This window comes from Oncorhynchus tshawytscha, linkage group LG10, assembly GCF_018296145.1.
Source record: "Oncorhynchus tshawytscha isolate Ot180627B linkage group LG10, Otsh_v2.0, whole genome shotgun sequence".
Lineage (NCBI taxonomy): Eukaryota > Metazoa > Chordata > Actinopteri > Salmoniformes > Salmonidae > Oncorhynchus > Oncorhynchus tshawytscha.
This window is the reverse complement of record NC_056438.1, coordinates 57627402-57650340: the sequence shown is the minus strand read 5'-3', so window position 1 is coordinate 57650340 and position 22939 is coordinate 57627402. Positions and strand designations below refer to the sequence as shown.

General features: G+C 39.2%; 1 protein-coding gene across 1 annotated transcript; it reads left to right on the top strand.

Annotated features, from left to right (window-relative positions):
- Nucleotides 1-215: 215 nt before the first annotated feature.
- Nucleotides 216-21222, top strand: lg10h10orf67 (linkage group 10 C10orf67 homolog). Its single transcript, XM_024435651.2, has 16 exons — nt 216-635; nt 905-1025; nt 1870-2013; nt 2118-2192; nt 2440-2592; nt 4732-4879; nt 5983-6041; nt 6197-6262; nt 9609-9674; nt 15029-15148; nt 15252-15340; nt 15600-15665; nt 15833-15920; nt 16582-16662; nt 16746-16839; nt 19676-21222. Exons 1-16 carry the CDS (start codon nt 550-552, stop codon nt 19795-19797), a joined length of 1578 nt encoding a protein of 525 aa, XP_024291419.2. The 5' UTR covers nt 216-549; the 3' UTR covers nt 19798-21222.
- Nucleotides 21223-22939: the final 1717 nt, after the last annotated feature.

Sequence of the window (22939 nt, the reverse complement as noted above, 5' to 3'; positions counted from 1 at the left end):
AAGTCCAAATTGGCTCAATATGGTAAAAATGAATAAAAACTCAAATGTACTTTCTGGTCTACATTTAAGGTTAGGCGTAAAGTTAGTAGTGTGGTTAAGTAGTGTGGTTAGGGTTACGGTTAAGTAAGGTTTAAAATCACATTTTAAGAAGATACATTGTAGAAATAGGCGGGGTTTATGACTTTGTGTTTGTGGTAACTAGTAACGACCCTTCATGACAGTGTGCGTCAGTGGGCAGATAGAACTCTGGTTGCAAGCCAGCTAGCTAGTTACAATGTGATGTAAAAAATTAAAATAAGAATTGTTCGATAATCGTGTCTGGAGAGATTTGACACGTCTACCATTCAAATAACTAGCTCAATGACCATTTAAAGTAAATAAGATAGAAACAAGTAGAAAATCATACCTGCTCCTGATGAGAGCTAGTTTCCCAGTTGTCCAAGTAGCTATAGCAACACCATAATCTGGAGTGGCAAAGACAAGCTAGCAAATCAACTAGCTAGCAAGCAAGTGATTTTGAAACACAAAATCTGTCTGACATTCACGGTCATGAACCTCGTGTGTAAACAAAAAAAGATGTGTATGAATGAGGACGAAGAGGAGCTATTTTCTAAAGAAATAGAGGAAATTCGCAAGTAAGTAGTTAGCTAATTAGCTAACGTTAGCCAAACAAGCTAGCAAGCTGTAACTTTTTTTCTGTCACATGTACATTCTAACGGTACCCAGCTATCTCTCGACTCTCAATATTGGTAACGTTAGCTATCTTGGTTATCATATTGGGCAAGCACATGTTCCATTTGTCTAAATATATTTTTTTTAATAATGATTGACATTGTTTTCTCCTACGTTTGTTTTTTTGTCTGTCTAATTTACCTGTTTGTCTGCTGTGGCGCCTAATGTGGAGGTTTTCACTGGGGAATCAATTGAGGGTGGGATTCTTTGGTCCAGATGCTTCTGTCCAAACCGATGTCTCAGAATTACCCACTGTCAAGTTACTATCTGATCACACTGCTGAACTTATAAAGGTAGGTTACTTTAGTTTGTACATTGCTTGCTTATATAATAACTTTGTTTCTCCATACAATAAATGCACATGTTTATTACAAAATAAAGATTCAATTTATACAATCGAAAAGTTTATATTTTCAAACAACTCCAATTATTAGTATTATCCTTTTTGATTTGGCTACGTCCAAAAAAACACTGCAATCAGAAGAGCAACATAGAAAGTGAAACGCCACGCCTGAGTGACAGTGACTTGTGCATTCCTCTAGATTTGCTCAGTGTTTCAATTCACTCTGCATCCCCTTTCATCTCAAAATTCCTATAACTTTAGGCCTATATGCATGGCTCTTATATCTCCCCAGTCCCCCGCTGAGAGGGCATATGGAGGCTTTGTTCTGGGGAAGAAAATGTTAGCAAGGGCGCAGCAATGACTGCCCTTGCCTGCAGAGTTAAACAAATTGATTGGCAGGCTAGTAGATTTGTGGGGTATTCATCCTCCAAAGATTGAAAGTGATACCAATTCAACAAAGAAGGAACCAAAACAGAGTACAGTAGCTACTTCCTACTGATTCAAGCTGATTATGCTAGCTGCTGAGTTATACTTATGTCCCTTGTGCTTTAAAAGAGCACAGTCTTGATGTGTTTGCACCTTGTGTATTTGTCAAATTAAAGGCTATAATACATAAGAACATTAAATTAATTGGGGAGGCCTATTCAATTTATTTGAACGATGTAGACTAAACAACATCTAGCTTACAGTATAAGAAGAAAATGCATTTCAGTTGCTGAAATGTGCTGGAATGTGCTTTGGCTCAACATGCCTACATACAGAAATGTTGACTAATCTCCCCCTTTGTTTGTTAGAATATGGATACCCTGAAAAAAGACATTTTTTTGAAAATAAAGTTCATGCAGGCACACTATGAGTCCAAACTTCAGCAAGAGGCAGAGTCCTTGTATACCAGCATGAATGACAAAGTGAAGAGTTTGGAGAATCATCATAAGGAGGTGACAGATATTTAATTGTATTTATTTTATTACATAAATAATTACCATGTTCTCAGTCAAATTTCATTATGCTTATAAACTAAACTAAACATTGTTTCATACAGAAAGTAAAAGTTATACGGAAAAGTTATCAACAACAATTCAACGATGCAATCCATGTGATCAGAGGCAGCTACAAGGTATGGACACATTAAGCCTAGTGTGTTACAACAATAACATGTCTCACTGTATATTGTCATAACTCTTATTGTATCCCAAATACTAAAGAGCATTGCATGTGTGCATGTCTCTATCACCAAGTTTTTATAATGCTTTCAAAATATATTGACTGTGTATTTCAAGCATTTCGCTACACCCACAATAACATCTGCTACACATGTGTATGCGAACAATAACATTTGATTTGACTGTGTTGTTTTATTTCAGAATTACTACCTTAAAAAAGGAGAAAATGTAGCTGCTGTTGCTAGTGAGACAGGGAGACTGAAAGATCTGATGAATGAGATCCAAGAGAAGAACTTGAAGATCACGTGTATGAGTGAACAGCTGAGGGAATATGAGGAGAGAGTCTTCACAAAGGTAGGCTGGGATCAGTGTGTTCTTCACTTTGCCCACTTACTCTAGTGATGTGAGTCACATATTGTATTTTGTCTTATCCTAATTATATTCCAAATTAAGAAGTTAAAGAATTAAGAATATTCAATGGTTCTGCTAGAGCTGCCAGTGGTGAACAATATGATTGTAGTTAATCATGGTTAGATAAAAATGCATTCAAGGGAGGGGTGGTGATATACACACCTTTTGTTTGACCAAAAGGTATTCATTTCTCATCAGTCATACCTTTTATGTGGTGAGTGACACCCCCCCAGAAATCAACATTAATTAGATATTTAGTGTTACAAGGTGAGGTGTATTCCCCTAATTGCCTTGTTTTAATGAGGCCGGGCAGCCCCTCACTCTATCTCTCGATTCCTCTCTCACCCCTCAGTATTTTAGTTTTGTCCAACACAAGTGGGACTCTACTGTAGGCAGATGGCAGGGAGAGTAGTCACACAAAACCAGCCTCTCAAAGTGAAACAGATGACTGCAGCTCTGGAGAATCGCTCCTTTGTTCTTTGTGCTAATGAGAGTGGTCACGGCCATGGGAGAACCGCATGGCTAATCACTCGTAGTTACCACTCTACGGCAGATGGTGGAGCCAGAGGTAAAGGAAGTAGCGTTTCTTCTTCAATCGCAGTGGAAACAGTCCCAGTCAGCCATGCAGTGTTTTGGGTTTTAGATACAGCTGTGTAGAGAGAACCAAAGACAGAGGGAACCCCCATAAAACAAGAAAAACGTGTGTTTATTGCTGTCACTCATAGTTAGTTAACTTTATCTTGGATGGGGAGAGAGACGAGGGGATGGATGGTGTTTGGTGGTGCATGAAGAGGTGATCATTTGTTGATGCCGATCGGGTCGGGGCTGTGCCAAGGTAGATGGAACGGTGCCCAGGCTGATTACAGAGAGGACCAACTGGGTAATCCTCTGTGGCATGACATGTAGCTTAGCCTAACGCGGCGTCAAAACTGCAGAGTCACACGCAACGCAAGCACTCCTAACCTTATAATCCCTCTAAATAGTTTTTTCATTATTTGATTAAGGCTGATACAGCATAATAGTTTAGTCCATAGAGTGCATACAGTTCCTGATAATGTCAAGTTTATGAAGCATGGCTAACTATGTGTGTTTCCTTTTTAATTCAAATGTGTCTTTTGGCAAACCTGGATGTATTGGGTGGCTCTCTGTTACAAAAATCTATTGAATTCACACAGTTTTGGCATCATTCCAACTGAAACAAAAAGGCATTCATATTATTTTAAAAAGTTAGATTTCTTTACTCAAATATGACCCCTGCTCACAAAAGTACTGTCTTCTTTCATTATAAAACAAGAGGAGGAAACAAAACAAGGGAAAAGCAGGGTGGGGGGGACCTTGAAGCTTTGAAAGCCTTTGAACGCCTGCACACTGCACAGTCCTAAGTGTGACAGGCATGCAAAAGCCCTGTTAATGTCCAGGGCATGAATGGTGGCTGCAGCACAAAGTGGAGAGGGCCAACTGCGTGGATATCACAGGAACCTGATGGGCTCCATGCGGCTCCCAGTCTGCAAACTTCACTGCTCTGACATGTGATGTGATCCTGGTGACACTGGCAGCGCTGCCACTGAGGGAAGACACAAAGGCAACAAGCCCCCCCCTGGAAGCTGTGCACTCTTCAAACCCCTGGTGTTGCCCAACCATACTCCCCCAGTCTCCCCCCTCAGCCCTGCCTAGTTACAGGCAGTGGTTGTTAGAGACCAGGGCCCAGACCGTGGGTGGAAAGGCCCAGCTGCCGCTTTGGACTTCCAGAATAAATTGACCTGAATGACAGGGGCACGCAAACAGTATGATATGTATTATCCCTGTCAATAAAAATGTCCCCATGAATTATGGTCTTTGTATATAATGTACTGCCTTCTTTCTTCTGGGCAAAGAGGGGTGAAAAAAAACTCATGGCCGGAGTTCTTTTTTGTGTGTCTCGGCTTTTTATTATTCAGGGGGAAATCGAAGGAGGCAGAAAGTTGTACGATTGCTTTGTTTCTGAAAAGGACTCATACTTGCCACGCTGCTTGAGCTGTGTGCCTTTTGTTTTGCGGATTAAAGAAAAAAGGTTAAAAAGGAGTTGTCATTTTTTTTCTTCAGATTAGCTGTGAGGCTGTGGATGACCCGGATAAAGAATGGCTGAGACAAGAGAATCAAAAGCTACAAGACGACATTGACTCCATGCACATTGTCATGGACCAGGTCCGCAATTCCTTGGAGGCTAAAGAGCAGCAGTTGGAAGATCTAGGTATTGTGGGGATTCTTTTCATTTTTGTAACAAATCCTATTCCCTGCAGTTTTTAAATTCTGCTTATTGAAATGTTATAGGATTTAAGATGTTAAGTCATAGAATCTGGACCATAAAATCCATATTGATGTCATTCTGTGACTCAATAACTATGTTAAACTGTTTTGTGTAATTGATAAATCTTTACTTTTTAACCCCATATGCAAACTTCATACATCAATTGCCGTTTCAACTAGGCTAATCATGTGCCCCCTGCAGCAGATATTGTCTGGAAACATGAGCTAATAACTCACAGTTTGGCAGCCATTGGTCAGATTGTAATGTTTGGCCATCCAGTCCACAGTGTGGGAGTCCTTCAAGAGAAAGTAAACAGTGCACAGGTGTATTTTCAAGGATCAGCGTTTTATCTCTCTAAATGTTTGATGTTCATTAATTGCTTATGTAACTTAGGTAACCATCTGAATATGTTCCCCCGGATGTATAGATACAAACGAAGCACAAACATATCTCACCTGATAAAATGTGATAGCGCCAAGGCCTCCGTTGACTGCTACATGTTACATTTCATATCGGATGGGGTTTTGAAGAGGGCACATCTCATTAATATGACCTTAAACATATTCTTAAAATGTGGTGTGTGGTGTCTGGCCAAAGAGCATTTCCTCTTTTATATGTTGTTCATTCAAATCAAGTAAGTATTTTGTATGTGCTGTTACTAACTACAAGCGCTTTACCTGAAGAAGTTGGGTGCAAAGTTTGCAAACCCACACTTGGTCCTTGAACTTAGTGTTTTAGGTCACCAGAGGAACAGTTGGTGGCATGCCAAGCTCATCAAGGGTGGAATGCCAGGTCAGAACCCTGTCAGGACCCAGGCCACACTGGATTCAAGTGTACTTTCTCAGGCCACCGCCGTAACTCAATGGGACGTGGATGGACGTCATGTCACACTACTCTCTCAAACTCCAACAACCCTGTCTCTTAGGCCTACCCTCCCCTTCCACCCTATTCCTCTGATAGCCTAAAACCAGACGAAAGTGGGAGTGTTTCCTGTCTCTTTGCTATCCATCTCAGATAACCAAAGTGCTCTTTTTACTTTTTTTCAGAACATAATCTAAACGATGTGAAAGCAAAGTTAGAGGATGAGAAAAAAGCCCTGCAAAAGGTACATGCAACAATGGTTATTTTGCAACTATGCATAAAGCAAAACATTTATGTACATGTAAAGCAAAAAGGATTACCGTGCATTGTTTTGTATAAAGTGGAGCGAATTAGGAGAAATGCTTACGGTGACCCTCCCTCCCCCCATTTTAATTCTAGATGACCAGTGACTATGATCATCTGAAAGTACAACTCAGCATTGAGAAGGACACCGCCAGAAACAAGGTAAGCATCCTTTCCCTTGCCACCAGTCTTTACGACCTCCAAGTGAGTCAATGTTGAATTTGGCTGATGAGAAAACTGTTTACAAAACATGTCTCAAAGTTCTCTACCCTCAACCCTGCCCATGCTGAACTGCTGTTCTATCCACATTACATGGCCTAAGAGGCAATCTTCCTGGCAGTGTTTGCAGTCCACTCATATAGAGTGGGAAAAAAGCCTTGCTAGCATATGCCAGGTAAGACAAGAGCCCTGATAGATTTCAGTGCAGGTGAATGTTCTGTTAGTTTTGTCATCAAAATGGAAGGATGCCGACACATTGCTGCGTCTCTCTTACTGTAAAGCAACTGGTAAGTGGAGGAAGACAATCTAAATGGTTTTATGAGGTATTATCAAGCTTTCACTGAGAAAACAAAGGTTAATATTTGACACAGTAGTGTGGTTCCATTGGCACAACATTTGGCAAATGGACCTTGAAGGCCATGCTTTAATGTGTTGGGTTAGGATTATTTATCATTCTTTATTGATACTGTAAAGGTAGATGATCTGTTTAACAGTCATATGTGGTGTGAAAAATGGAATTCTGCCAGATCATTTTACTGAATTGTGCTTGAAATTATAGAAATTGTGCAAGTTCTACTATTCATGCATGTCAACTCTTTTGAACAGCTCTACCCTACAGTATATATTTCTTGGTTATTTAAAGGGCCTACCAGGTGTCGTATTGATTTGGTCAATGTAGAAAAATACATTCTTACAAAACAACTACACCCTTGGCATTTTCATTTACAGAAGGTAGCAATCATTGCCCACAGAAATGGGTGATGTGCATTGTTGATAAAGCAAATATACCAGTCATAATTGTTTTTCTCAGCCCCTTCTCTTTTCACTTTAAAGATACTAATCAGCAGTGGTAGAATCTAAAAGCTAACACTTCCTGTGCTACTCTAGCACTCAATTTGGTCACTTCTAACACACTTTATTGAATGCCTTGCCCTGACCCCATAGGGTTGCTAGGATACTTACTTTAATTAGATTAAAATTAAGTCTCACCGCATTGATTATTGTAATTAACTGCGCACCGATAAAAATAAAATATTCATTGTATAAGGTATAAATTATTTGTTCATTTGTCACTGAATACTTGAGATTTACTACAGGCCTTCTCCTCCCTCTAATCATAGTTTTCTTTGGACATACAAAACAATTGTCCACCTAAAGGATGCACTATTAGTATCCAGTAATAACCTTGGTCATTTTGGGACCTGTAGGTGCAATGGTTCAAATAAAAGTGAACATCAGAGAAAGCACTTAGTAAAAGGAATCTGAACATAGATACTGGGCTTCATCATAATCAAAACAACACTAATTGGCGATCTTGGTCAGAGGATGATCACCATTAGAAATACAGCAACAAAAAAAGATTGGTTAGAGATCAAAAGTGTGGCTCGTTGATAGACCCTGTTCTCTTCACTTCAATAAACACCAAACAGCCAGGGATGAGTAGAGGTTAATGGTGTGTGGAGCAGATGGTGTGTATCCAAACTCCTTCTAAGGAGCAGCTTTAGTTAAAGACTTCTAATAAAGATGTCCTTAATGTAATTTCAATCATCAGTCAAAAGGATTATACATATTTAGTGTAACAATTCAAATCCCCCTCTTTTCAAATGTCTTTGTTACCGGGCCTTTTGTACCCTTCCTGTGACTGACAAACTCAATGTTAAGTGCTACTATAGTGTTTATGCATAAAAATGTAAAATGGGAAAAAAAGAGGACGTTTTTCACATTATTTTGCTGACTTTGATCAATGAAGCAGAACATTTGCTTCTTCCATAGCTGTAGGGCCCCAAGGGAGAGACTTCCAATGGGAGGCCAAAGCCTAGCCGCTGAAAGCCCAGCTGGGTGTAAGCTTCAGCTACCCGTCAAGACTCACTCTCTCATCCCTGAATGTCACAATCACATAGAACACCAACAGTACATTGGCTTGCATCAAGGATAAATTATACAAAACATCTGTACTTGTGAGAACATCATTTTATTTTAACAGAAATGTATATGGAGCTATAAGGTGACATTTTCATCACGCAAAAGAGCACAGATCTGTACAAAAGCAACCGTAAAACTCATAATCTGCAGCACAATTACCTTTTTAACTGTTTGATAAGGAGATGATTATTTAAGTTTAGTCAACTCAAGTTTAAACTGTGGGAGTCATGAGATGCAACTGAAGCAATCAAGAGTTAGTGTTTGGAACTCGCATGTAATAATATGTCAACCTGACCCGTGTATTGCTCATGCAAAAATGTCGCACACAGTATATGGAAGAGCACCATGGGAGCAATTCTTGTCCATGTCCCATAACCTTTTCACTGTGGGATACTGTGGCACCCTGTACCAATTCTAGGCCGGGTGTGATGCGGACAGTCATGAAAGCAGGGTAGCGATACGTCAATCATACAGGCAGGTGCAGTCTGGCATCTAGCTTACCCTGTCAGGGCTCTACAGTGCAACCATTTGGCATGTATGCTACAGCATTAACTAGCTAACAAAGTACAGAACCTGGTAACCACAGATGAAAGTTATCATAATCCTTGTGGGAACTTTACCAGTAGTGTGCAAACACTTGGTGGCACAGAAAGAAAGGAAAAGGAAGAGCTTCTTCAGTGGATGTAGCTAAGATTCATGATATAGGCCTTATATAGGCTATATCTCAATCTTAAAAATCTATTCTTCTGGTGCTCCTAAACCCAGTGTGTTGTCATTGCTGGCAATTCTTATCACTAATACCTCAAGTATGTTTTGATTGTGCTCTTATTTATATGTGTGCTCCTAAGATTTTTTTAAACTTAAGAGCAACTGTGCTCTTGTAAAAAATGTCAGAGTAGAATCCTGCCTGTGGGTCCTGTCTTGCTCTACCCACATTATTGTTGTGCTGAATGATCTTCGTGTCCACCCACAGTGTCTTTAGAGGGCTCTTCATTCAATGCAACTGAAGAAACTTATATCCTGGGTGTTGATTCTACACAATAGCATTTAACAAACACCTATCAAGGAATCAAGGCCTTCAGTGTCCTTTTTAACTAAAAAGAAACTTAAAAAAAAAAACTTTTGTAAAGTGCTTTATCGCTAAAATCATTATCTGCAAAAGTACTTAAAGAACAAACCACAGTGTCATCATTTTACTCTCGTAATCTCTTCAGATAATAATCATGTGTTGCTAATGAATGATATTCAATGAATTTCTCAAGACTAGATCGATAAATCATTTGGTACTGTTTTATCATTCAGAAAATGTATTTTAAGGAAAATAGGATTGTTTTCTCTGTAACAACCTGTTTTATTAATTTCACAGATGAAGTCGCTAAAACAAGAGCTGGAAAAAGAAATACAAATCATTGAAGACTTCCGGAAGAGTGAGGTAAGTAACTGACATGACCTGGCTGCACACGTTTCGCGAGTCGTGGAAGCCACCATTATATTTCCAAATTACCTACAGGTAAAAACGTGCCACGGTCAAGTGCTGCTATCAGTGTCAGGATGTTTAGAAGTCTGGGTCTCTCCGGTGAAGGACAGTTAGTTCATCAGTGCAGACATTAGGCTCATAAAGCAAAGAGAGGGGATAATGTGCGCACGTGTTCTCTCTGTCCTATTGATTTTAGCCATGGGAGTTGGGTTAAAATACAACCTGTTCCACATAAGTCAACAGCGAAGTGAAATCATCAACGAAGTAAGTGTCTCTCGTGGCACTATTTCGAGACGACACAAGGAATGTTTAGGCAACGCCTTTTTATTTCAGTTTCAGAAACATAAAACAAAAAGTGCTGAATGTTGTAACTTTAAAGTCTGCAAGCCTCATTATAGCATAACACCATATTGCTTCTACACTCACATTACCACAGCTGGATTTATTGACAGCACAAAATCTATACTTTGTTATAATTGTTCTAAATCATTTTGACACCCAGCTTTGATACCCCCCCCACACACACACACACACACACACACACACACCTACCTACCTCACCACCGCTACTATATTGACTATACAGTTTACACAACAATAAAGCTGAAGCACTTCAGCTACATATCACTCCCACTTTTGCTTATTCATCCCTTGGTCTGGGGGGGAGGATGGGTATGATTCTGTCAACACACTGATCACATAGAGCCAGACAGCTTGTGTGTGTGTGTGTGTGTGTGTGTGAGATGCATGCAGCTGACACAACACGCTGATGGCTGGAGTGGATTGGCTAGCCTGATTTAATGGGCCACCACAATGAGTGGTTGAAAGTCCACTTCATAAACAATGACTTAACAATACAGGGACCATAGAGCCTGAACATTATGGATCCGTAAAGTTTTTTTAATGGAAAATATGTACTGTCTCATCCTACTCAGGCCATGGTCTACCAGTTGACAAGTTTGCTCTGGGTCCTGCTATTTTATATGGATTCAGTGCAATGAGCTGAGTTGTCTGTCAGGCACCAACAGTCACACAATACGATTTTGCTGGGAGATTTTCTCAGTACCTAAATGGTTATAAAACAAAGAAAAATCAATGATGATCAAACTGGAAAATGTTATGGATTTACAGTTGAAGTCGGAAGTTTACATACACTTAGGTTGGAGTCATTAAAACTAGTTTTTCAACCACTCCACAAATTTCTTGTAAACAAATTATAGTTTTGGTCGGTTAGGACATCTATTTTGTGCATGACAAATCATTTGTCCAACAATTGTTTACAGACAGATTATTTCACTTATAATTCACTGTATCACAATTCCAGTTGGTCAGAAGTTTAAATATACAAAATTGACTGTGCCTTTTAAACAGTTTGGAAAATTCCAGAAAATGATGTCATGGCTTTAGAAGCTTCTGATAGGCTAATTGACATCATTTGAGTCAATTGGAGGTGTACTTGTGGATGTTTTTCAAGGCCTACCTTCAAACTCAGTGCCTCTTTGCTTGACATCATGGGAAAATCAAAAGAAATCAGCCAAGACCTCAGAAAAAAAATTGTAGACCTCCACAAGTCTGGTTCATCCTTGGGAGCAATTTCCAAACGCCTGAAGGTACCACGTTCATCTGTACAAACAATAGTACGCAAGTCTAAACACAATGGGACCATGCAGCCGTTATACCGCTCAGGAAGGAGACGCGTTCTGTCGCCTAGAGATGAACGTACTTTGGTGTGAAAAGTGAAAATCAATCCCAGGACAACAGCAAAGGACCTTGTGAAGATGCTGGAGGAAACCGGTACAAAAGTATTTATATCCACAGTAAAACGAGTCCTATATCGTCATACCCTGAAAGGCCGCTCAGCAAGGAAGAGGCCACTGCTCCAAAACCGCCATAAAAAATTCTGACTACGGTTTGCAACTGCACATGGGGACAAAGATCATACTTTTTGGAGAAATGTCCTCTGGTCTGATGAAGCAAAAATAGAACTGTTTGGCCGTAATGACCATCGTTATGTTTGGAGGAAAAAGGGGGATGCTTGCAAGCCGAAGAACACCATCCCAACCTTGATGCATGGGGGTACTTTGCTGCAGGAGGGACTGGTGCACTTCACAAAATAGATAGCTTCATGAGGGAGGAAAATGATGTGGATATATTGGAGCAACATCTCAAGACATCAGTCAGGAAGTTAAAGCTTGGTCGCAAATGGGTCTTCCAAATGGACAATTACCCCCAAGCATACTTCCAAAGTTGTGGCAAAATGGCTTAAGGACAACAAAGTCAAGGTGTTGGAGTGGCCATCACAAAGCCCTGACCTCAATCCTATAGAAAATTTGTGGGCAGAACTGAAAAAGCATGTTCGAGCAAGGAGGCCTACAAACCTGACTCCATTACACCAGCTCTGTCTGGAGGAATGGGCCAAAATTCACCCAACCTATTGTGGGAAGCTTGTGGATGGCTACCCGAGACGTTTGACCCAAGTTAAACAATTTAAAGGCAATGCTACCAAATACTAATTGAGTGTATGCAAACTTCTGACCCACTGGGAATGTGATGAAATAATTAAAAGCTGAAATAAATCATTCTCTCTACTGTTATTCTGACATTTCACATTCTTAAAATAAAGTGGTGATCCTAACTGACCTAAGACAGGGAATCTTTACTAGGATTAAATGTCAGGAATTGAGAAACTGAGTTTAAATGTATTTGGCTAAGGTGTATGTAAACTTCCGACTTCAACTGTATATGGTAAGGTATTCTTGTTATGGCCTGGTGCTTTATCCAAGCTGCTGAGGCTGGCTGTAGTCTACATCCTGTTGTTACGGATAAACACCTACGCCTTTTCTCCCTTTCTAAAGACAATGAGTTTCTGAAAGGTGACAAGAAGGCCTTCCTTTCTTTTTCTCTCAAACTGAGAAGAATGGAAACCCCATCCTGACATCCTTGTCTTAACTAGACTAACAACACAGCTATAATACACCCACCACTCACCATGGCAAATCTTAGTCTTTCCCTATTCATTCATTTCCACATAGGAACCAACTGGCTCTCTGTCTCAAGCCTTTATAATGAGACCTGAGTTAGTCCTTCAGATTATGGGAACATACTCTTAAAGACACAATATTTAACATTTTCTGCTGTTTAATGAGCATTTAAAGGAATAATTATTGAGGAATATAACTTAACGCTTTTCTGAGTGTTAAGCCCCACCCCTCTGCTTACAGAACAAAGTGGCAGGGTTAGGCTATTGATATTACAGATGCCTTTTTGATACAAAAGACAACCAGATATGTCTTGAGAGTCAGAATTTGGTCTTTGAGGACTCTCAGTTTCTTAAGAAAAGCCGATGTCCGGCAGTGACCTGACTTGACCTGACCTTCACACGCCCCAGACCATGTGCACTAAATCAGCTAACATGGCCATTCACAATGCTGCCTTAGGTTCTGATTATAACGGCCACTAGTTTGTTTAAAGCAACCATTGTTAGACCTGAGTTAGTGGGATGACTCAAAACATAGGGCCCCCCCAGAGCCATATATATAGAGAGTTTGGCAAGGTTTTAGACCGGCTGCCATGTTAGTGCCTGTATTCTTGGAATGTTGGTGATATAACAACATGAGCGCCACCTACAATTCACTATAAAATGACCCTCTGTAAACATGCAAAACTGAGCAGTGATTTTAAGACATTTTTATTGATTCATGATAATGTGTATCCAAGTTTGTACTGTGTTGTGGTGTCAACAAATTGCATATCTGCTTTCACTGGATATCTTCATAGGTGTTCTAAAAACTATCAAAGATACAAAATTTAAAAAGCACAATGCGTTTATAGCAACAGCTATAGAGGAGAAAGTGACGTTCTCGGAATGTTCAGACAGAAACCTCATTAGCCAAACTCTCGCTCTCTCTCCCTCTCTCTATAGGGGATAGGATATAGGATCATGTATATACACTACTGTTCAAAAGTTTGGGGTCACTTAGAATTGTCCTTGTTTTTGAAAGAATTGTCCTTGTTTTTGAAAGAAAAGTACATTTTTGTCCATTTAAAATAACATCAAATTGATCAGAAATACAGTGTAGACATTGTTAATGTTGTAAATGACTTTTGTAGCTGGAAAAGGCTGATTTTTAATGGAATATCTACATAGGTGTACAGAGGCCCATTATCAGCGACCATCACTCCTGTGTTCCAATAGCACGTTGTGTTAGCTAATTCAAGTTTATAATTTAAAAATGCTAGTCAATCATTAGAAAACCCTTTTGCAATTATGTTAGCACAGCTGAAAATTGTTGTTCTGATTTAAAGAAGCAATAAAACTGGCCTGCTTTAGACTAGTTGAGTATCTGGAGCATCAGCATTTGTGGGTTCGATTATAGGCTCAAAATGTCCAGAAACAAAGAACTTTCTTCTGATACTCGTCAGTGTATACTTGTTCTGAGAAATGAAGGCTATTCCATGTGAGAAATTGCCAAGAAACTGACGATCTCGTACAATGCTGTGTACTACTACCTTCACAGAACAGCGCAAACTGGCCCTAACCAGAATAAAAAGAGGAGTGGGAGGCCCCGGTGCACAAGGAAAAGTACATTAGAGTGTCTAGTTTGAGAAACAGACGCCTCGCAAGTCCTCAACTGGCAGCTTCATTAAATAGTACCCGCAAAACACCAGTCTCAACATCAACAGTGAAGAGGCGACTCTGGGATGCTGGCCTTCTAGGCAGAGTTGCAAAGAAAAAGCCATATCTCAGACTGGCCAATAAAAATAAAAGATTAAGATGGGCAAAAGAACACAGACGCTGAACAGAGGAACTCTGGCTAGAAGGCCAGCATCCTGGAGTTGCCTCTTCACTGTTGACGTTGAGACTGGTGTTTTGCAGGTACTATTTAATGAAGCTGCCAGTTGAGGACTTGTGAGGTGTCTGTTTCTCAAACTAGACACTCTAATGTACTTTTCCTTGTGCACCGGGGCCTCCCACTCCTCTTTCTATTATGGTTAGAGCCAGTTTGCGCTGGCTCTAAACCTATCAATGTTACGTTGAGCTGGGTGAGTGGAATATGAATTCCAGTCATCCAAAATGATGTAATAGAAATAAGGCCATGCTCATGAAAAAATAATCGTCCTCCCTCGTCTTAAACGGCAACGACCGCACAGTACTATGTGACTCTGGGGCCCCCCATTTTTAAATTGAGTTTGAAAATGGATAAAACACACAAGGGCCTCCAGAATCCTATTGTTCCTTTTTTCACAACTGATGTTCAAGGGATAACAATGTGAGTTACCAAAACTGAATAGCCATGTTTTTATTTCAGAAACTTGCTGTGGAAAAGGAATTTAATGAGAAATTGAGTGCAGAGAAGGAGAAACAAAAAAGAGAAGTGCTTGCTCAGGAGGCTGTCTTAAAAGCTCAAGCAGCAGAAGAACAACCTGTGGTAAGATTTGCTCTCAATATCCATACATGACATGATTTATACTAAGCAGGAGAAGACAACCGCTGAACACATTATTGGAATCTTCACTAGTTTATTTCTATAGTTTCAGATTGCTGAAGGGGGGGATGAGTTGATCCAACAACTTAATGAGCTAAAAAAGATGGAGACCTTACAGAAACAAGATATAGAGAAGTATGTATCTACTTTGTCTAATCTCATTTTGGGTTGGAAAGAAGGGACATGAATAGGTTAGACAATTACATGTTATAATGCATTATCTACTAGTATTACAGTGTTGATTGCAGTGTTAAAGATCAGCCTTGCTATAACACAATAATTTATAGTAGGATCACCAACCACGCTAATCTCAGTGCATGTCAGACTCCGTGCATCTGGCTCAACATGGGATTTAATTTGCTCACACTGTATTTTACTTTGTTGTTTACCAAAGACTCCAAAAGCAGTTGTTTCGCTGTAACGGAATATGGGAAAAGAAATTTGAGATTCTGAAGGCGAGGTATGTATGAATGTGTTTTAACTTTGACTTAGCGCATAGCAAATTGATCATAGAATGTCAATTGCATCTTTTATTCAATAATTTTTTTTTGAGCCAGTTGACATTTTGTTTAATTATATTGAAATGATGTTTTTGAGCAAATGTTTCTCTCAAACATCCATTGTAAGTTTCCATGCCATCAAAGATGAGATGTTCTTGCGACAGACGTTACAGCGGCAGGCAGCTTCACTGCAACATGCCTCAGTCAACTACATGGTGAGGAACAAACCATTCATAGTGAGATTTTAGGATGGATCTTTAGGGATAGTGCATGTAAAGAGGTACCTTTATCCAAATGTATTAATATAAGGGCAGTACAGTGATCTGAAAAAAGCATGTAGTAGGGATACAGTACATTTCAGAGTATAAAATTCAAACAATTACATGGGCTTTGGCATGATTTTTGTCAGCCAATTCCATGGCTCAATCACCAGAGGAAACCAACACCTGTGTACTACACACACATGCACACACACACCGTCTTATTTTTCAAATGGGTACATCAGAGCACACAGATCAGAGTTTAACAGGTGCAACCCCATGAAGCCCATCATTTAGTCCGTCATTGGATGTTGCTTAAGAATATTTATAGGTTTGGGTCCGCCTTTTTTGTTTGTTTCCCCCTCTTTTCCACACATGGCTGTTCACCATGAGCAGTCAATCATTAGAAAGACAGTTACAATGAAAGCCCAAGATGTTTCTCTAAAAGCTCACTGGTGTCAAGATTCTAATGCTATGGATGTGAGCTGCACAGTGCTATACACTGATCACACTGCAAACCTATCACTCTAAGCATCAATGCAACCCATTGCAAACAGTAGCCTGCTCCAATTATAAAGATATCTTGTATTATGAATGTCTATTTTATTTCCTGTAGATGGACAGTGCTGGTTCTTACCAAAGTCCTGTGTACAATGGATTCAAAATGCCGAGCAGCTATGCCACAGGGACACCTCTGGTTTGTATCAAAAGGAAAAGGCAGAAATGTATTCTAACTTCTTGTGTGTTGGATTCTTTAGCTAAATGTGTTTTCTGTGTCAGCCCAACATAGGTACTGGAGGTTTTCAGAAGATGGACAGAACCGGTGAGATCATGGACATCAGTGTGTTGAGTGGCAGAAGAACAGATTGTTCAGGTAACTCATTTAACTGACTACTAGGACCAAATCCTAACCTGAGACATGCATTCATAACTCAAACTTTGAAGCTTAAGTTCCATTGTCATTGATGCAAGTATGTGCTTCTAATGTTTGGATTCAGCCCCAACATGTCAAATAAGAAATGACCTAAATACCTTTAGAAAAGACATTAAGGAATGGACTATTTCAGTATCCCTGAAGGTGTATTGTTTTCAATAAAGAGACAAAGTTACTACCTATATGCAAAGACCTATATTTCCTGTCCTAACACACAGTGTAACTTGCCTGATGAAAAATTACTTTGAGTTCATATAGATACATGTCCATTTGCCTTTGGAAATGGATTACAGATGTATAGGATTGGGATCCCTTGTTAACGTGGTATCAGGAGTGACAGAAACAGGAATCAACCTGGCTAAACTCCCTTTAATCTTCCTGTTTGTGCACTATTGACTTTCTGATCATTGGGATCCCCACTAATGAGCTTAGCAGACATGACTAGGCTGGATAAGTAGGAGGCTTAATTCCTTCTGTCAATATGAAAGCTCTCTCTCAGACAGAACTATCTGATGCACAGAAGCCAACAAATTAATCTGATAGATTACTCTGTCGTCCTGCTGAAATATGTAGCCTAAACAATCCAATAACCTGAGAACATATGTCTGTGTCATTAGGACTAGCTACTTCCTCCTTTCCCTTGAACACTTTTTAATGTCACAGATATGATATTATTAAAATGTCTTAGACAGCCCACTGTGTAACTTTTGGTTAAATGTATCCATTCAAATTCGATAGCAAACATGGATATACATTTTATAATTCATAGTTTATTATGATTAGCTGTATAACTGTTAGTTGTACTTGTGTTAATTCATGTTTTTAGTGATTTTATATCAGGTCATTTATTTGTATATTGGTAAGTTTATTTGTATGCTTTGTGAGGTTTTATGACTTGGTCTAGTCCTGTCCAAGTGTCCATTGACACAGACCTAGCTTTGTGTGAGAGGTCCAAAGGGCCCGTTGATGCAATAGCGTAGAGTCAACATGGCTGACAAATAGCATGGTGGAGGGTGACAAAGTTGAAAAGCCACTGGTCTTCAGACCGATTGGTCCGTGGGCAATGACCTCTACATCATGCATCCAGCCCCTGACTAAACCATGGGAATTTAGCCCATAGATCACCATTGACAGTCCATAATTGAAACATTGGAGATAAGGCACCAGCCAGCATACAGGTCTTGACACTTAGTAAGAGTTGGCAAACACTGTTGTCACACATCAGATTATGTGTATTCTGTGGGTCAGTAATCCAAGATGGTCTGAATGATTTCGGCCCTATATTGCACGCTCGTGCTCTGTGTCGTGCTCTTTGATTGCTGACCAGTTGAGTGGAAAAGGTTCACATACTGAGTGGGTGGTGGGCTTCCAATAAACAAGGAACTTATATTAAATTGCTCATAATACAGGCTAAGCTTTAGGCAGTGATTTGAAATGTTTGTATAATTGTTGATCATATCTGTCACTTATACATTTTAAATAGGCCTAACTCTAGTTGTTCTTATTAATATAAATTCATATTATATTTATGCATATTGCTTTAAACATACTTTTGTCATAATTAGCAATAAGGACCCAGTGTTTGCTTGTAATCTGTATAACATTCCAATAATTGTTTTATCTAAACACATACAAGTTAATGGTATCTAAAACAAAATTGTAAAAGGGTACACATTTTATATTTTTATGGCAAGCTGTTTTAAAATGCTAAGTGAATTTACCCCCAAAAATATCCTCAATAATGGGTTGTTAGAAGAACATACACGGCTAATACATTTTGTCCGTCTTTGTCAGTGAATACGTCTGGCCCCCATATGCTTCAGTACAAAGCTATGTGAATAAGGCATTTACAAACCCAGGCCTACCGCATTAAACTCTATTACAATCTTTGTTCATGGTAAGTTATCAGTCTCAATTAATCAACTTCAACAATGGGAATTCTGATGTGTTCAAGCACCCTGAAACCTCTAGGTCAGTAGAAGGGCACATCAGAGCCCCGTTCTCAATTCCGCATCCTTTTCATTTTATTGCCTTTTCCATGTCTTAAAACAATGTTTATCTATATACAATTTTCATATTTGAATAACTACTACAAATAGAAGCAAGAAAATAAACCAAAAAGATTAGAGAAAGAACCTAAATGTTCTTTATTCAAGGGCCTCATTGGCTTTCTAGTTAATAAAAAGTATCCTAGTCACTCCCTAAGGACCATGTCCTCTGTGCTGCAATGTGAATGGTATTGTTATGGCCATTCCTCTGCTGTTGAAAGGGGGTAACCACTGGTTTGATTCAGTTACACGGTTTAGTAAAGTTCCCCCTCCCACTGCCTTGGGGTCTATGGAGCGTCCCTGACCTGTTTAGAATTGGCCAGGGAGATGTCATGTCGCCCCTCCCATGGGCAGTACCCAAATTCATGTTATTGGTTAAAAAAAATTACTTGGGATGGTGAAACCACTGCTTTTGAATCACAATTTGTTGAACCGGACAAGAAAAATACACATTGTAAAAGTGGGAATCAATCCACAAGGATGGATCAATAGTCCAGACTAAAAGTGTCAATGATCTTTGAAATAAGAAGTAATACCCCAAAAAATGGAAACATTTGTAAAATGCTTTACTGCACACATTGAGTTTCATTGCAAGATGATACATCCTTCTCATGTCATCCTGTAGGTTTAGACCAATGATAATATCAGAATCCCAATGACAGTTGTTTTAACGGTTTAACTTACAGCCCATGATGCCAATATATTAATGCCACATTATTTTATTATAGAATCCCAGATGGAATCAGGAGATGAAGAGGAGCTGTGTGGAATTCTTCCTCTTCCTTGCCTTCTGTCCCATACCAGGCAAAGAGCATCCCTCACATCTGCAATCTGCACCCCTTCAAAATGACAAACCTATACCAACCTTTATGCTTTACAGACAATTAAACAAATTAGAAAGTTACATACATATCTGATGCATTTCAGTAGCCTAAGGCTGCATTTACATAGGCAGCCCAATTCTGATCTTTTCCCCACTAATTGGTCTTTTGACCAATCACATCAGATCTTTTCACATCAGAAATTTTTCAGAGCTGATCTATTGGTCAAAAGACCAATTAGTGAAAAAAGATAAGAATTAGTCTGCCTAATTTTTCTCTCTGCCCCATGCAATATTTGTACAGTTGCAGTAAATCAGTTTTAAAACAGCAAGATTTTCTTTCATCCTCATTGGCAAAATGTGTAGAATTGTAGGAAGTTAACAGTTTTTTTGTGGGGGAGGCTGGCTCAGACCTTGCTTGGGGGGCCTGCGAAACTGTGGTACACCACTAATCCAGCCAGCCACATCTCACTTTCCCAGGCTGCATTCAGAAAAAAAGCCAAACCCCCACAGTCCGCTGCTGCAGGCCCCTTTCATGCCAAACCTCATGACATTAAACGACAGGCTTAAAATCAATTAGCAATTTCTCCTTCAATTGGATGTCATTTATTACTGATGATAGTTAGAATATGACTCTTTCGCTGTCTCACAGTCCTCTTTATAAACATTATGTGATTATACATTAACTTCTTGTTATTTTCAACAGTCCATCATTTGGTGACTTTAATAAGACACTTTTACATTCTAGCCGGTCATTCAGTAAAACACTATGGGTTGTAGGGTAACCATGTTGTCATAGAAACTGCTGGCATATATATATTATGTCCCTTAAAAGTCTCAGGAGGGTTTCTTACTCAGGACGTTTGCCTCTTTCAGAGCTTCTGCATTGGTTGTAAGACAACAAAGTGGGGAATTTTTGTTGGACTTAAAGTAATTGCTTTCATTAAATGCTGGATAAATAGCAATTGCTGGTATGGTGGAGTCCAGCAGAGTTTCAGCATACAGGGTTAATCAGAGTCAGTGCTGGCTGGAAACCTTCCCAACACCATGGCTCTCAGCCATCTTAACACGTCCCCAAGTTTATGGTCACTTAGTACAGAACTACTCAGTTCAAGCTTTACCATTTGATTCAACTCTTTGGAATAGAATGTGAAAAACTGATTGTTTATAGCATAAGTTGAATAGGCCCACTGTCTGCAAGTTATACAATCCCTTCCAATTGTAATAATATATGCATTTGTCATTATTGATTTACACCTTGCACCATCTTTTATTCAACCTATATAGTCTACTTTCCTGAATATCTTTGAAGTATATATGGTAACTTTTTGTAAATATATACCAGTTCTTCCATTAAAATATTATCAGAATGTAAACCCGAACGTCTTGTCTTTTGAAATGTAACCATTTTGTTTTCACATAAAGCTGAATTTATCCGAAACGTTTTGTGCCACTTGAATCTCAGCTGCATTTGTCTTGCAAATGCATCCCTGCTGCGCAATGCTTAGAATAGGAAAAGAGATCAGTTGGACAGCAGTGAAGTTCAAACCAGCGAACAACTAAAGGGCCTGTTTCATAGATTTCCTTTTGTGAATATTAAAACGAGACCTGGTGAAAAATGATGCATGCTTTTACACTTCTGGAACCTGGCAACTGAGGGGAGAAAAAAAACTTTGAAGAAGTAAATCTTGGAGAACAAAAGAGCTGGACACATTTAGCAGGATTGCAACGAGTTTTGTGTCCCAGGCACATGACGTGCATCACGGAAACATATTGTATCGAAATAGTTTTGAGGAGAATACTGGGGATGAAAGAGAAAGGGTCTCTTTGATCAGCGCCCTGGGGTCCCCAGTTCCCCGAATGCGCTCAGACTGACTGCAAGGCGTTATTCACTTTCAGCTAGACACACTTACATTGCCTATGAATGAAATTAGCATATTTGTAATTTATCACATTTTTTTCAACCTTTTTGTTTCGTTACTCAAGGTAAAAAGTAGACTAAATGAAAGTAGATCAATCATCAACGGAGAGAGAGGGAGAGAGCCAAGCAATTCAGTTTCCCAAAAGAACGTTATCAAAAACTCAGTTCGATGATATGTGAAACAAATGTGTTCTCGGCATAACTTTTCAAAAACAAATTTTATTAACACTTTCAAACTGTTTGTTGTGGGAATGTCATAATATACCAACTTTTATTTACATTTAGAATCAGAAACCTTAAGTTTGTAGACTAATAATGTAGCCTAACTGTCAGGAATCAATCAGATCTACCAAAAAAGTTACATCTCTTATAATTACGTTTTTGGGAAATGTAATGGCATAACAATTGTTATCATGACTCCTTCTAGGACGTAAGCCTATTGGAAAATATATACACGTTTATAATCAAACGCGTTGTCCTGTGAACGTCCAACACATATGGTCACTGGATCCTTAGTGTGAAAGAGCGTTAATGAAAGGACTCTAATATTTCATATGGGGCACGCAAAAGCTGTGCAAAATGCCTCTCATATTAAGCACAATATCCACCACTCTTTCAGTCGAACAAAGATCATAGCAAGACGTCTTTATGGCTAATTCAGTCAAAAGCCCATCTCCCATTCCCCCGTGGAAAGGTCAGTGTTGTTGTGTTTGGTCCACCAAGGGGGCTTTTTCAGCGGAGAGTCCAAGCCAGCTGTCTCTGTCATAGTCCAGCTATTGGGAGAGCGCACACTCTCATGCTTGTTATATTGCTATAGGTCTACTGATTCAAACATTTTGCAATATAGAAATTAGTTATTTACTTTTGTTAAACAAAGTCCCCAACATAATTAAACAGGAGGTATAGTTTGTCGAGTTTTTCTAAATAATAAATGTTATTGGAATCAATACCACTCAGATATGCTGTACTATTATCATAAACATTTCAATGTATCTCAAGTAGGCATAAGTGCCTATATGCTTCCCACTTCATGAAATACTTAAAATGTTACGCACAGTTCTATATTTTTCACCCATGAAAACATGGTTGACATCAACATGCCAATGAACAGAAGATAGAACACACAAGAATATGAAGAGAGAATTACTGATACAGTAGTAGATGTGCTCATTTTTGTTCTATATCTCGCTGATATAGACTAGGCTTCTTCTCACTTGTTTGCTTTTCCGTTACAGTCAAGACGTCCTGTCA